At 40.1% G+C, this 14424-nt stretch overlaps 1 protein-coding gene across 1 annotated transcript; it reads right to left on the bottom strand.

Annotated features, from left to right (window-relative positions):
- Nucleotides 1-6745: 6745 nt before the first annotated feature.
- On the bottom strand, nt 6746-10612 carry LOC131222909 (profilin-1-like). Its single transcript, XM_058218151.1, has 3 exons — nt 10429-10612; nt 8378-8515; nt 6746-7212 (listed from the first exon to the last, which is right to left on the bottom strand). Exons 1-3 carry the CDS (start codon nt 10549-10551, stop codon nt 7078-7080), a joined length of 396 nt encoding a protein of 131 aa, XP_058074134.1. The 5' UTR covers nt 10552-10612; the 3' UTR covers nt 6746-7077.
- Nucleotides 10613-14424: the final 3812 nt, after the last annotated feature.

Genomic DNA, 14424 nt, shown 5'->3' with positions numbered 1-14424 from the left:
CATGAAATTGAGTGGAGCGTACATCAAATTCAATGGGGCAAACTGGAAATTGAGTGGGTTTTTGGTCGAACACTAAGCTTTAAAACTAAAGGCCAAAGGAATGCAGCCTTGTGCCTCTCTTTTACTGGCATAATGATTTGATGACCAGCAAGATAACCTAATATAGTTTTAATCAGCCCTTTTGCAATCAACCCATCCATCGTATCAATCCTCCCAAGGCTATCGTGATTAGAAAAAGAACTCGGACTGAAAGTCACTAAGACTTGAAAATATTCTGCACTCCAAAATAACTGTAAACCTCGTACAATTTTCTTCAGTTGTAGGTCATTTGTTATAAAGAGCTTATCCTTCTCTATTAACCGAATTTCATCGCCAGATGCAGTCTAAAAGGGCAGCTTTGTTATTTTCTCTTTTGAGAATCTATTCAGCAGGGGAAACATGAAATTCAGTGGGGCAAACTGAAAATTGAGCAGGGCAAGCATGAAACTGAGTGAGGCAAACATGAAATTGAGTGGGGCAAACTAATATTTAAGTGGGGCAAGCATGAAATTTAACAGAGTAAACTGAAATTTGAGCGGGGCAAACATGAAATTGAGCGGGGCAAACTGAAATTTGAAATTGAGCAGGGCAAACATGGAATTGAGCGGGGCAGAGATGAAATTCAACAGGGCAAGCATGAAATTCGGCGAGGAAAATTGAAATTTGAGCGGGGCAAACATGAAATTCAGAGGGCAAACTAAAATTTGATCGTGGTAAACATGAAATTGAGCAGGGCAAAGATGAAATTGAGCAAGGAAAACTGGATATTGAGCGGGGCAAACTCGAATTTGAGCGGGGCAAGCATGACATTGAGCGAGGCAAATTAGAAATTCAGCGGGGAAAACTAGAAAATCAGCGGGGCAAACTGAAAATTGAGCAGGGCAAACAAAAATTGAGCGGGGCAAACTAGAAATTAAGAGGGGCAAACATGAAATTGAGCAAGACAAACTTGAATTTCAGCAGGGGAAACATGAAATTGAGCGGGGCAAACTTGAATTTCAGCGAGAGAAACATGAAATTCAACAGGGGAAACATGAAATTAAGCGAGGCAAACATGAAATTGAGCAGGGCAAATTGAATATTGAGTGGGGCAAACTGAAAATTGAGCGGTGGAAACTAGAAATCAGCGGGGCAAACTTAACAGATAATTTCATGGCTTAAGCCCAAAAATTTAAACATATCCAATGTTTAAATGGACCGTACCACATGAAAATTTTGAATTGAACTTCTACTGTTGAAAAGTTCTTAGGGGCCATGGAAGTTTTGGATCAAGCTTATAATTGTATTTTCTATTAATCTATGTCTATATGATCTTATGATCAGGTTTGATAACAAACAAACATCACTGTTGGGCCTACTATGGTTTCAACGATGAAAATCATTATCCCCACTGTTTCTCGTGGTATGATCCACTTGATCTTTTGATATGCTTCAATTTGGGGCTCAACCCCTTAAATTAGATGAAAAAATGGATGGACGACGTGGACATACTATATACATTCAATGTAGGCCCAACAGAGTTTAAAATATACTTGTGGTGCGTGCTTTCTTCACTGGACCAACCATTTTCAGAAGAAGACAAAATGCTGATAAGGAAGGGCACTCCAAAAAATAGGTTTTTTGTATTTCTTACTGAAAACAGAGCGAGGAAAGGGGGTGAAAGAAACGACAGTGAAAGCAGCCGTGGAAAGGGCAGTAAAAGAAACACAGTGAGACAGGAGGAGTATTTTCATCCTGAAATTGAGCAGGGCAAACTTGAAATTGAGCGGGGCAAGCATGAGATTGAGCGAGGCAAACATGAAATTAAGCAGGGCAAACTGCAAATTAGAGCAGGGCAAGCATGAAATTGAGCGGGGCAAACATGAAATTGAGCGGGACAAACTTGAATTTTAGCGGAAAAACATGAAATTGAGCTGCGCAAGCATGAAATCAGCGGGGCAAACTTGAAATAGAGCGAAGCAAGCATGAAATTGAGCGGGGCAAACATCAAATTGAGCGGGGCAAACTTCAAATTGAGTGCGGCAAGCATGAAATTGAGCAGGACAAACATGAAATTCAGCGGGACAAACATGAAATTCAGCGGTGCAAACTGAAAATTGAGCGGGGTAAACTGCAAATTTAAGCGGGGCAAGCATGAAATTGAGCGGGGCAAACATGAAATTGAGCGAGGCAAACTTGAATTTCAGCCAGAAAACCATGAAATTGAGCTGGGCAAACATAAAATTCAGCAAGGCAAGCATGAAATTCAGTGGGGCAAGCATCACTGTTTGGCCTAATATATCATTATCCCCACTGTTTCCCATGGTATGATCCACTTGATCTTTTCATATGCTTCAATTTAGGGCTCAACCCCTTAAATTAGATGGACAAACGAATGCACTACATATATTCAAGGTGGCCCAACTCATTTTAAATGGAAAAACGGATGCACTGCATACATTCAAGGTGGGCCTAACTGAGTTTAGATGGAAAAAACAGATGCACTACCTACATTTGGGGCTCAACCCCTTCAATTAGGTGGAAATCATTGTCCCCACTGTTTCTCATGGGTATACTACATGCATTCAAGGTGGGCCCAACCGAATTTACTCAGTACGATACGAGCGTATTGAGTAACTCAGTACGCAATCCGATTTCGCTTGCTACGCCCCACAATCATGTTCATCCAACAGCAATATATTAAAATATACATGTAGTGCGTGCTTTCTTCACTGGACCGGTTATTTTGAGAAGATAACAATATGCTAATGTATGGAGATGATGCAGCACAATGCTGATAAGGAAGGGGCCTACAAAAAATGGGTTTTTTTTATCTTTCTTAGTGGAAACGGAGTGAGGAAAGGAAAGGGGTTGAAAGTGAAACAGTGAAAGCAAAAGAAAGGGGTTTAAAGCGAAACAGTGAAAGCAACGGGTTGGAAGAGGAGGGGTATTTTCGTCTGAAAAATGCTTGGCCGTACGTTGAGGTCTAAGTTGGTATGTTAAGTTTGTATGGTTTTTATGATATGTTAAGTTTGTATTGTTTCGTAAAAATCACAGGAGAAAAGGTGGGGTCCAAGTCTAAGTAGGTATGTTAAGTTTGTATTGTCCCATAAAAACCACCGGATAAAAGGTGGGGTCACAGTCATAAATCTCTCTTTACCAAAAGCATTCATCAGCAAGCGAAAAAGATTTCACACATGGGGACCACACGGTTCAGTGATCCGAACCATTGCTCTGATAAGGGGCGATGGCGAAATCTTCAATCTTGGATCATCCAAACCCTTCCAATCTTTCATCTTTTGGAATTAATTTTACTGACGGTGGATTTTGGACTGCTTTTTTCCTTTCTTTCTTTCAACCTCGTATTTGTGGGCCATCAACACCTCGGGTGAATGGTGAAAGAGTTATCGTCCAAAAATCCCCATAGTTCGGAGAAATCCCAGCCTTTCATCGCTGTCACACAAATGCCCACTTCAAAAGTCATGAGCCATTCTCACATAAGCCAAAAGATCCATCTATTAAATGGTCAAGGTCCATCAATGACATAGTTCTTTTATTAATGACTAATAAATGACTTGGCGTGGACTTCTCACATGAGCTACCGGTGACATGTACACAGGGCAGTGACGTAATCAGTGCAAACTAATGACTCAAACTCAGTAGGCATTTCTTGCTGAGGACCAAAATTGCAATGATTTATCCATAACTGGCTCTCAGTAGGCATTTCTTGTTGAAGACCAAAATTGCAATGATTTATCCATATCGATGAATTTTTCAAAGATTACCTAGGAGCCTTAAGAATGTAGGACATGGATTGCTTGATGGATACCTTTGTGATTATTGGAAGTCATTGCTCTCATATATGGAATAGCTAAGTCCGAATAACTTTCAGACATGCTTTGCATGGTTAAATTTCTCACATGAAGAGTAATCTATGAAGGCTTCATGGCAGCTCTCATTTTGACATAGTTGAGCAGCCTGGACCTTTAGCATTAAAACTTGACCCTCAAATTGAGACTGAGGACTAAGCATGACCTTGAAATTTAGGCCTAGTGTCTAGTTGCTAGGCATAGCCCGATGGTTCGCCTAGTCATCAAATGGACCACCATTATATAAAAGTAATGGACAGATAAAAGACATTTGTTAGCTCTTCTAACCTACTATATGTTGGGGATTTGTGCTGCGGAATCACACAGATCTAGATTTGGGATAGCAATCTAATAATATCAAGCAATCACAAGAGAACACAAAGATTTAACATGAAAAACTCTTTAGGGAAAAAACTACGGCACAAAGCGACAAAAATCCACTATGAAATAGAAATTACAAGAGAGGAGACTTACCCGATTCGAACAACCTCGAATCTCACCCTTGCTATACCCTTTAATAATCCTGAAACTCTCTTAGGAACCCTCGAAAAACTTTTAAAAAGCCTTAGAATACTTTAGAATAGCCCTACGGACCCCTATTTATAGCTAGTTTAGGAAACTCCACTTACGTACCTTCTTTGGAAAAGTCTGAAAACCGCCTCAAATTTACGCAGTTCGTACAGGATCTACGTAACCTTAACTAGTCGAAGGAGGGCCTTGACTGGTTGAGCCTAACGGACACCCAAAAAATGAGTTCGCTGGACTTTGAGTCAATCGGGCCTCAACCGGTTGAGCCATGCTCTCGACCAGTCGAGCGTCCCCCAAAAAAAATATGTCAGATTTACACTATACTTGTGTAGTTTTAAAGACATTCATGAGATTTATTAAATCCATGTCATGTTTCAATAATCCGTGCCATGTACATGTCTATCAAAAAACAAAATCTGAGTTGTTAGATCCATCACACGATTTGTTAGATCCCGATCATATTTCAATGATCCGTACCAACATGTCTATCAACACACACAAAATCTCATTTGAACACGCTGATTATTTAAATCTTTGCCTCGCAGAGCCAACACAGGGCCTTCTCGGCCCAATTATGGCTGCACCCAAGGCTCCAAGAAGTCGAACCATCATACGATCAAACCCAACCAGACCCATTGCGGCCCTACACAACATTACTACTCGTATACATCATGATTTCAGCTCACTCTAGAGCTTAAAAGGGGACTTTGGCCACTTATAGTTGGGACTTCATGATTAAAATCGGCAGTAGGACATGCTGCACCGTAATAGGGTAAGCCGCTAATCACTTGGGTCAAATAGCGTATGAAGACTTCTTCTTTTTTCTTCCCATGTTTCTGTTTCAAGTTGCTATGATTGATGTCTTGTCCTATTATGTTGAAGCATGTCCTACTGTGTATTATTTCCTGAAAATGTTCTTCTAAGGAGAGGTTAAATCATGAAATCCCACCAACCTTACTCAAGATCATGATATTTCAAGGGAAGCTGCACAATAACTCCATATGCCTGCTACTTTTGGATACCCTAGCTATGGATAGAACATAAGCTGATTTAGCCAGTTAGAGTTGGACCTTCCACCATTTGATGATTACAGATTAGATGGTTAGGATCATCCCATCAATGTAATCTGCATGGTATGTCCCCCAAACATATTGGGCCCACAATATTTATTAGACCATATTGCAGGTGTGGTTACATTAGTGATGGTTTCAGCACCTTGAATTGTTGCTTGGACAAGTGAGGTCCATTTGCCTCACAACCATAGTAATCAATTGTTGAGCTAAAAAAATAATAATAAGAATAATAAGAATATTGTTGAGCTATCATATCCAATATTATGGAAAATGAGGCACCATAGCTCAAAGAGAGCAACCTAGTACACACCTTACCTCAGTAAAAGATTAAATGAACAAATTTCAAAGAAAGTGACTTGAATCACACCTCACCTTAAAAGATTAAATAAACTAATTTCGAAGAAAGCAACCCTTGACTCGGACTAATCAGGTGCGTCCAGTTGCTCTCTCTCTCTCTCTCTCTCTCTCTCTCTCTCTCTCACCTTAAAAGATTAAATAAACTAATTTCGAAGAAAGCAACCCTTGACTCGGACTAATCAGGTGCGTCCAGTTGCTCTCTCTCTCTCTCTCTCTCTCTCTCTCTCTCTAACCAGTGAAAGCCTCAAAAGGGAAGCACTCAATTGAGATACTCCCCCACTGCCCAAACACCTTATCTTTCATCTCATCATTGCTGTCCACTTGTTCTCTGATCTGTTCTACAGATTATTTCTGTAACATTCTTGAAATAATAAACATCCAACTGGTGATCAAAATTGCTAGAAACAAAGCATCCTTCTCTTTGTTTCTTTATAAAAGATGCCCAAAAATCCCAGTATCAGAACCAAAACAACCCTCCCTCACAACCCCACCCGGGCATGTATGTGGGACATCAGAGCCATGAACCAGATGGGCTACAGCATGTAAGATTGCTTTATCAAAACTCTGTTTTTTCACCAATTACCACTCCTCTGCTTTTGTACATTTGTGGTGGGCCCACCTGACACCTTATCGGCGAGGCTAGACAATCTCAAGCACGGATTCCGCCTGATACATTGCTCGAATGTCCACTTTTGAACATGCATGTAAAGATGACAATGGAGCAGTAGGTGCCCTGGATTGGCTGAACTGATTGGGTGGGCCTGTCGTGCCAGCCCTACTCAAAATTCAGATTTTGCTTGGACCCGGCACTGTTGATTGATAGCCTCCTACCCGTGGACTATAGCAAAAGCCTCTGATGACATGTATTAAGAATATTCAAAAGACAACAACAACAAAGCAAAAAACCAAAAATAACCACTGATCTGATATTGCAAAGCCCAATAATAATAAAAATCCAAGAAATCAACTTTGTAACAGATTTGGAAACAGCAGGAGAAAAAAGAATGCACAAAATGCAGGGAAGAAATGGGAATGAGATCAAACAATCCTTGACACCAACAAAGACCGTCTTTGTCCTTGTGACGTTATTCTCTGCAAAACAAACTCCGGTGCCAATTCATGGATATACATATATATGAAAGGAATATTGAAAACCAGAAATGGAAATGTGAAAGAAAAAATACAAGCCCAAAGGAAAATAACGGAGGAATGCAATTGTGGAGAATCGAAAACTACAGGCCCTGGTCGGTGAGGTAATCTCCCATCCTCTCAACAATCATGTTGCACTGGCCTGGAGTCACGGGTTCTTCATAAATACCAAAGATTAGAGCTTGGCCAGTCTTCGTTATAGTGATGCCGCCCGATCCCTGCCAAATGCACTGGTGAGCAAAACTTAAGTTAAAAAAACAAACAGAAAAGAAGGCATTGGATGTCAATGATCAAAATGCAATCATACTACATGTATTCTAAAATTGGTTGTGAACCCATTTATTCTCCTATCAATGAGAATGAATAGGAAAAACAAAATTAAGCCAAAAGGATTCAGAAGATGAAGAAAAGAAACATCTGCCGTCAAAGTCCTGCCAGTTTTTAACACAATAGAAGCTGTATCTTTTAGTAACTTTAGACCTCAGTGCAGCAGTAGGATGATGGTAAAGGCGTGAAATGAGGCATTAAGTACTGAAAGGGACGGAAAAGGAGGACAGAAGTATAGCTACTGCATTGGGAATTTTTGGTAGATTAGTAAGACATGAATACATGCAAATAACTAGGAAACCATCATAGCATTGGAAAGTGGTAACTAAGAAATGCACCCACAGGCTGCAACTAGGGAACAAAGATATGGCATAGACATACAGATGTGGCAGATTAATTTCAGCTTGGCTGTCAGTACCACAGGTGTGTATTGGACTTTAAAAGGGAATATTCTTTATTTTTATTTCCGTCTAGTAAGCACAAGTACATGCATGCTCACACGCACCGTGCATGCATATGCTTGTGCGACATAAGCAAGAAATAGCATAAAATGGATTAAAATAGATGAAGAATAACACGATCCATTTCCCAACAGCAAGGCACATACATAAATCAGCAAATTAATTTGTTAGAAACCTACATCAACCATCCACTTTTAAGTTCTACTAGGCTCCTAGAACCAGGCCACGGTGGACAGGTGGAGGGCTCTTGGCACCTGTCTCTTAGGCTCCAATCAGTTCCAGAGTAAAAACTCTAAAACGAGTATTTAATGAGGCTCTTAAGTATTGGCATGACTACTTATTTGAGTCAACAACTAAATTTGAATATTTCATTCACGTCCTTCTGTCTCCCAAGAATCTTTTGTAGCTCTACATCTCAGGCAATATCAGCTTTGCATCTAGTAGTCGAAGAATGCCCAATTCAGTTCCAAAATATGGAAAGGTTGTATCAAGCATTCCCGAAACTTAGTCAAACATTTTTCAGGGAAGTGAAGACAATTGATGTTATAACAATAAAGGGAGAATCATAAAAATATATGCAACATGGATGCATCACCTTCTTTCCGCGAATTACTACTCCAGGGTCCCCTTGAATTACCATATATTTTTCAGACCCAAGGTATAATCCAGTAGGGGCAAGGAATCCTGGTTCGTTGAAGTCGTTCATGATACCAGTGATTTGCTCGGGCTTAAACTGCACATATAAACAAAGGCCAAACTTCGTGACTGCAACAGAAACAATGATTACAAAGAGATGTGAACAACTGCACAATGAGATTTAAAAAGAAAGAGTGTACAAAAAACCAACATGGACATTCAGTGAATCTTTATTGACCATCCATATGAAGCACCAATAAATATATTATGTCAAAGTGACTCGGAGCCAATGCCAACGGCTGAAAATTACCATCAACTTCTTTTACTTTTAAGCAAATACAAAAGTTTGGGTACAGAGACGAGTGTTCGTGCGCACACACAAAAACCAAACCCACAAGGAAGCCTATTTACATCCCAACAAAGGTAGCTGGGTCCTAACATTGATCACTGAGCAAACAGAAAATTACGAAATTGTATATGTCTAGATCAGTTATGTTGTAGCCGTTTGCCATGCTAGAGTCCGAAGTTGCCAATTAATTGAAATAATAACCAACTCATCCTTTGCCAGACTTTATGGATCATGAGAAATGATGAATGAAGATTATATCCAACTAAGATCAGGTCTTGTACCCATTTACAATGCTAGAGTCTTAAGTTGACAACTAATAGCAACAGTGCCATAACCAGCGCACTCTTTGTAAGAGCTTATGAATCAAATGAGCGATGATGCCTGACGAGTATACTCTAATTGCTGAATCATGTGAAATTTTATCCAGATCTGAGCTGCATCAGTGCCAACATTTTTTATATCTTGGGTCAATATTTCATGAGAACCGAGAGATTGAAAAGGATGTGGCTCTGTTTATGTGTGTTTGGATTTGTATCAATTTTTATTAGAATTCCTAAAGATATTCACAAGCACTGCTTGGTGTATTTAAAAGAGAAAGGTTGAAGGACTGATGAGCTTCCTCACAGTCATTGCATTCTTTTCGCTTTTTTGTTTCACACTTCAATATGGTACGATTGAATCTTATTGCAATTAGTTTCTTCCTTGATCTAGTTGCATTTGATACGTATTGAGAGAAAGCAGAAACAGATCGCCGATCATCTGATCTTGGACAGAATATATTTGAATATAAAATAGACCCATATGAATTTTGGGTCTAATTTTGAAAGGTAAACAGATTCATATGATTTCTCACCGCATCAAATTCAAAAACAATCACAGGAAATCAGATCCAATCAAATCACAATAAAATACAACAAGGTTAGATTGACTTTTGATCTAGCAGGATCATTCCAACCTCAATCAGAGAAAATCCATCGCAGAATCAATCAGATCTAAACCAGATTGATTCAAGCAGAAAGAGATCACACAAAAGAGAGAGAGAAATCCATTCCTCAAAAAGAATTGATCTAATTCCGCATCAAAACCAGGACATTCAAGGCATGCGTAAGGTGGCCACTGCAGTCCCACCACACGAAAGAAAAAAAGCTCCAACCACCGGTACCAAAAGAAGAATATGATTTAATCAGACCGCCCAACGGTCTGCCCCGCCTGGTAAGTGGGGCAGGCCTGATTCTTCTGCCAGCTTATCTGCATGTGGGGCCCACCTTATGCACGGCTCGGACATCCTAAAAACTTAAATGAACAGCGTAAGGAACAACAGAATTCAATGCATTTGAATCCAATGGCCAAAAGTAAACAGAACCCAAGTCAGAAACATATCTCACGATCAAAACCAGATCAAATGCACGGATCAAAACACCCCAATCAAATATATATAGATCAAATCCCATGCAGCTTCAACAGAGAAAAAAAGAAAAAAAAAAAAAACGAAACCCGACTCAAATTGCTCATGGAATCATCGAAAAACAAAAGGTTAAAAAATTAAAGATTAAAACCACATCATGCAACAAAGAAAAACAGACTAGACCGAAACAGATTCTGATTAAATATTGCCCAATCTACTGAAGCCTAACAAAGAAGAAAAAAGAAGAGAGAGAGACCTGAGGAAAGGAAGCACTCTGAGCCCAGACGCTTCCGTCGTGTCCGATGATGGCAGCGGCCTTCAGATGATTGCCGTCGATCTCGCACATCAGATGATCGTCCACGTACGTTTGCCACGACATCGTCTCTCTCTCTCTCTCTCTCTCTCTCTCTCTCCGGGAAATGAATCCCCCGCTTTGGCTTTAGCCCGACGCCAGGGATGGGGAACGACGCGCACCACTGCAGCGGAAGCGGATTAGGTGCGGCCCCGGCTCCACCCAAGGCGGTGCGAACCTTATTGTGGGGCCTACCTTGATGTATTAATTCTATATCCAAGCCGTCTATACGTTTTTTCATATTATTTCAATGCATGATACCAAAAATAATATGGATACGAATCTCACGTGGACCATACTAAATGAAAATGTAGTGATTGAAGGTTCCACCATTAAAACCTTTCTAGGGCCCACCGTAGTGTTTCCATAATATTTATTTACCGCCCAATCCATTGATAAGGTCATGAAAAACTAGATGAAAGGAAAAAATATCATCTTTATACAAAAAATTTGTGGCCCACAGTAAGTTTTTAATGGTCAATCACCACTGTTTCTGATGGCATGGTCCATGTAATATTTGGATTTTTTTTCTTTTTTTGGTTCATTCTCTACAATGAGGTTAAAAAACGGATGAGCAGTGTGGATTTATAATCTATACATCAAGGTGGGCCCCAATGCAAGGACCGCACCGTCTTGGGTGAGGCCGGGCCGCACCTAATCCGCTCCCCCTCTACAGCGGACGGCGTTGAAGAACGGCACGTGCTACAAGTGGACGCGGAGGCTCTGAGCGGCCACCGTCATGTATGGGTTTTATCCCCACCGTTCATTCATTTTTTTTCCGTATCATTTTAACGGTACAAGCCCAAAAATGAGGCAGATTCAAGGCTCAAATGGACCACACATTGGGAATAAGTTGTGATAATGATACTCACAGCTGAAATTCTCATATGTCCCATCGTTACCATGAAATACATGGATGGGAATAAAACCAAAAATATCAGCTTATCTAAATCTTAAAAGTGTTTTACTCCCCAGAAAGTTTTCACCTTAAAGTGTTTTAATCCCCACAATGTTGTCCACTTGATCATCGGATCTGCCTTATTTTTTGAGCTTATAACCTAAAATGAAACAGCAGAATGGATGGACGGTGTGGATAAAAGCATATATATGTCACGGTGGCCCCTCTGAGCCCCGTCCGCTTCCTAGCTGGCAATGGTAATGGTAACCAATGTCGTCCGGTACAAGTGTGCAGGAAACGGATTGGCTACTCTCCCTGCCACCAGCCAATGGCTGATAGTGGGTGTTCCGTGAGCCCACCATGATGTACTTGTTTCATTCATGGTGTAGATATATTTTTACATATCATTTTATGTTATTATACAAAAAATAAGGTATATCCCAATCTCTCGTAGACCACGTTACAGGCGGGAATAGTGTTGAATGAAAGTCAACCGTTAAAAAAAATTTGAGGTACAAAAGTTTTGGATCAAGCTGATTTTTTTTTCTCTTCATCTTCATCTGAGTCTATATGACCTAATCAATAGATTGGATGTTGAATAAACAATACAGTGGGCCCTTGGAGGATTTTAATGGTGGATATCCAATCACTATTGTTTTCCTGTGGTGTGGTCCAACTGAGATTTATAAACCTAACGATTTTGTCATCAAGCCTTAAAATGATCTGAAAAGATTGATGAACGGAATGGATGAAACACATACATCATGGTGGGGCTCACAGTGCACCGATCATCAGCCACCAGGCTGGTGGCAGGGAGAGTAGCCAATCCGTGCATGTCGAATAAGGTGGGCCACAGCCGATGATTCGGCAGAAATTGATACTGTGAACCAATCATGTGGTCCATCCATTTACCAAAACCCTCGTCAGCAAGCGCAGCAGATCTCATGCAATGGATCCCGTGGCTGAGTTACCCAAACCACTGATCTGACGGCCTTTATTATAAAGGATGCCTGAGTAGGATATATTGAATGATCCCAGCCCTTCAAACCCATCAGCTTTCGGAATTGTGTTAATTAAAGGTGGATTGTTGTTCTTCCTTCTTCTTTCAACCGTCTATTTATTGGGCATGAATGGAAGAGCGAGCATGGATCAACATGCATCTCCTTTTTTAGACGGGGAATGCATTCTGAAATCTGAAATCTAAACCATTAGTTTGATAGGTCAAGAAGTGAATGGAGCACGGTCCAATAATCTACGCCCTTTGATCACTGTCACACAAATGGACACTTAAAAGTGAGCGTGGATTGAGTACTGGAAATGACCTCTGCCAACCGGATGATTTGATTTGCGGAGATAGGCCGTAACCAACGCGCCTTCATCTCTATCTTTGGCAAGCTGCTTGTCACCTAATCAAATCTATCACGTTTAATCCACCTTCATCTCTATCTCTGGTGGCCAGCTGCTTGCCACCTAACCAAATCTATCACGTTTAATCAACGAAAAGTCCTCCTTATGTTGTGAGAAAATGCCAAAATATCATCAATTAAATTATAATCCCTCCTCGTGTTGCGAGAAAATGCCAAAATGCCATCAATTAAATAATCATGGTAGGTCAACTGAAGTAAACTTTTTATTATTGGTCAAGCAATGATGGCCCCACCTAGAGACTTGGGAATCCCAGCCTTTCAAAGAAATTGTATCAGCTGCCCCTTTCAGCCTCTCAGCTCCCGGCAATGATGGCTAGCTCATAAACTTTTGACCTGAGGATTGGGCTTAAGCTTGAAATATAGGCCAAATGTCCACGCTAGTCTATGCGGCCAATGATGAATGGCCAAGCCAGTACATTGGGCTCAGTCCAGTGATCCAATAGGACACCATTGTAGAATAGGTAATGACCATTTTAGACACTTGCAAGCACTTTCCATTATTTAAATAGATGTATAGTTTAAAGACTAATGAGATTTGTTAGACACGGCATGTTTCAATGTAGGGGTGTACATCAAGTCGAACCGAGTTGAAGTGGCCTTGGCTCGGCCATTGGCTGACCTCAGCTCAAACTCGGCTCGGCTTAGTCCTCGAGCCTAACTGGCTAGCTTGGCTCAGTTCGATCAGCAACTCGAGCCGAGATTGAACCAAGATTGAGCTGAGTTCGCCATTGAGGCATTTTCACAAACACTTGAACTACAATTTCAAAATCCCACAGTTTTATAAATAAAGATAATAGTTTTACAAATATTTTATCAAATATCTTCTAAGCAACATAAAAACTAAGAAAAACAAAGAGAAAAATAGTATTTGTTTCATGTACATACCTTCCTTGCCACCACCCATATTTCATTGTCATTTTATCAAACGGTTGGTGAGCAACATCAACGGCAAAGTAACCGAGTCACCGAACATGTTCAATTCGAGCTGGATTCGATCTAAGTCAAGTTGAGCTGGGGCCTACTCGAACTCATTTTCGAGCTCAAAAAATCAGCTCGACTTGGCTTGAACTCAGCTTCGAATCGAGCTTTTTCGAGTCGAGTCGAGTCGAGCAAGCTAACCGAGCTAGCTCGGTTCGTGTACACCCCTATTTCAATGTTTTGAATCATTTATTTGATGTGTTAAAAAAATAAAAATAAAAAATAAAAAATCCACAAACAATCAATGCATGCAATGTAAATTGAAAAATTAAAATAAACCAAAACATAAAAGGCAAAGAAAAAAATAAAAGAAGAGATATTTATATCCACAGACAACAATCTAGAGCTTTCTTCTTCTTCGTTAAAATAAGAAAAATAAAAAATATACAGATACCTCCTTTAACTCTTCACCATACAATATATCTCTCACCATATGTTTCCACGGTGGAAACAGCTTACATGCCTCGTGCATAATACACCATCTCAATATTCTCTTATTTGAATATTAGTTTCACTAATAATGTAAAAAATTAATATTGAACACAATTATCCAAATATATGTGATTATTAGGCAACAATAAGCTTAAGAGATATCAT

This window comes from Magnolia sinica, chromosome 13, assembly GCF_029962835.1.
Source record: "Magnolia sinica isolate HGM2019 chromosome 13, MsV1, whole genome shotgun sequence".
NCBI classification, from domain to species: Eukaryota; Viridiplantae; Streptophyta; class Magnoliopsida; order Magnoliales; family Magnoliaceae; genus Magnolia; species Magnolia sinica.
The sequence above is the reverse complement of the archived record's forward strand: the minus strand, read 5'-3'. Positions and strand labels throughout refer to the sequence as shown.

Coding starts and splice junctions, on each gene's coding strand:
- LOC131222909 (XM_058218151.1), bottom strand. CDS start 10,551: ATGTCGTGGCAAACGTACGTGGACGATCATCTGATGTGCGAGATCGAC. Junction 8,516..10,428: donor AGAGTGCTTCCTTTCCTCAG/GTCTCTCTCTCT, acceptor TTATATGTGCAG/TTTAAGCCCGAGCAAATCAC. Junction 7,213..8,377: donor TAGTAATTCGCGGAAAGAAG/GTGATGCATCCA, acceptor TGCATTTGGCAG/GGATCGGGCGGCATCACTAT.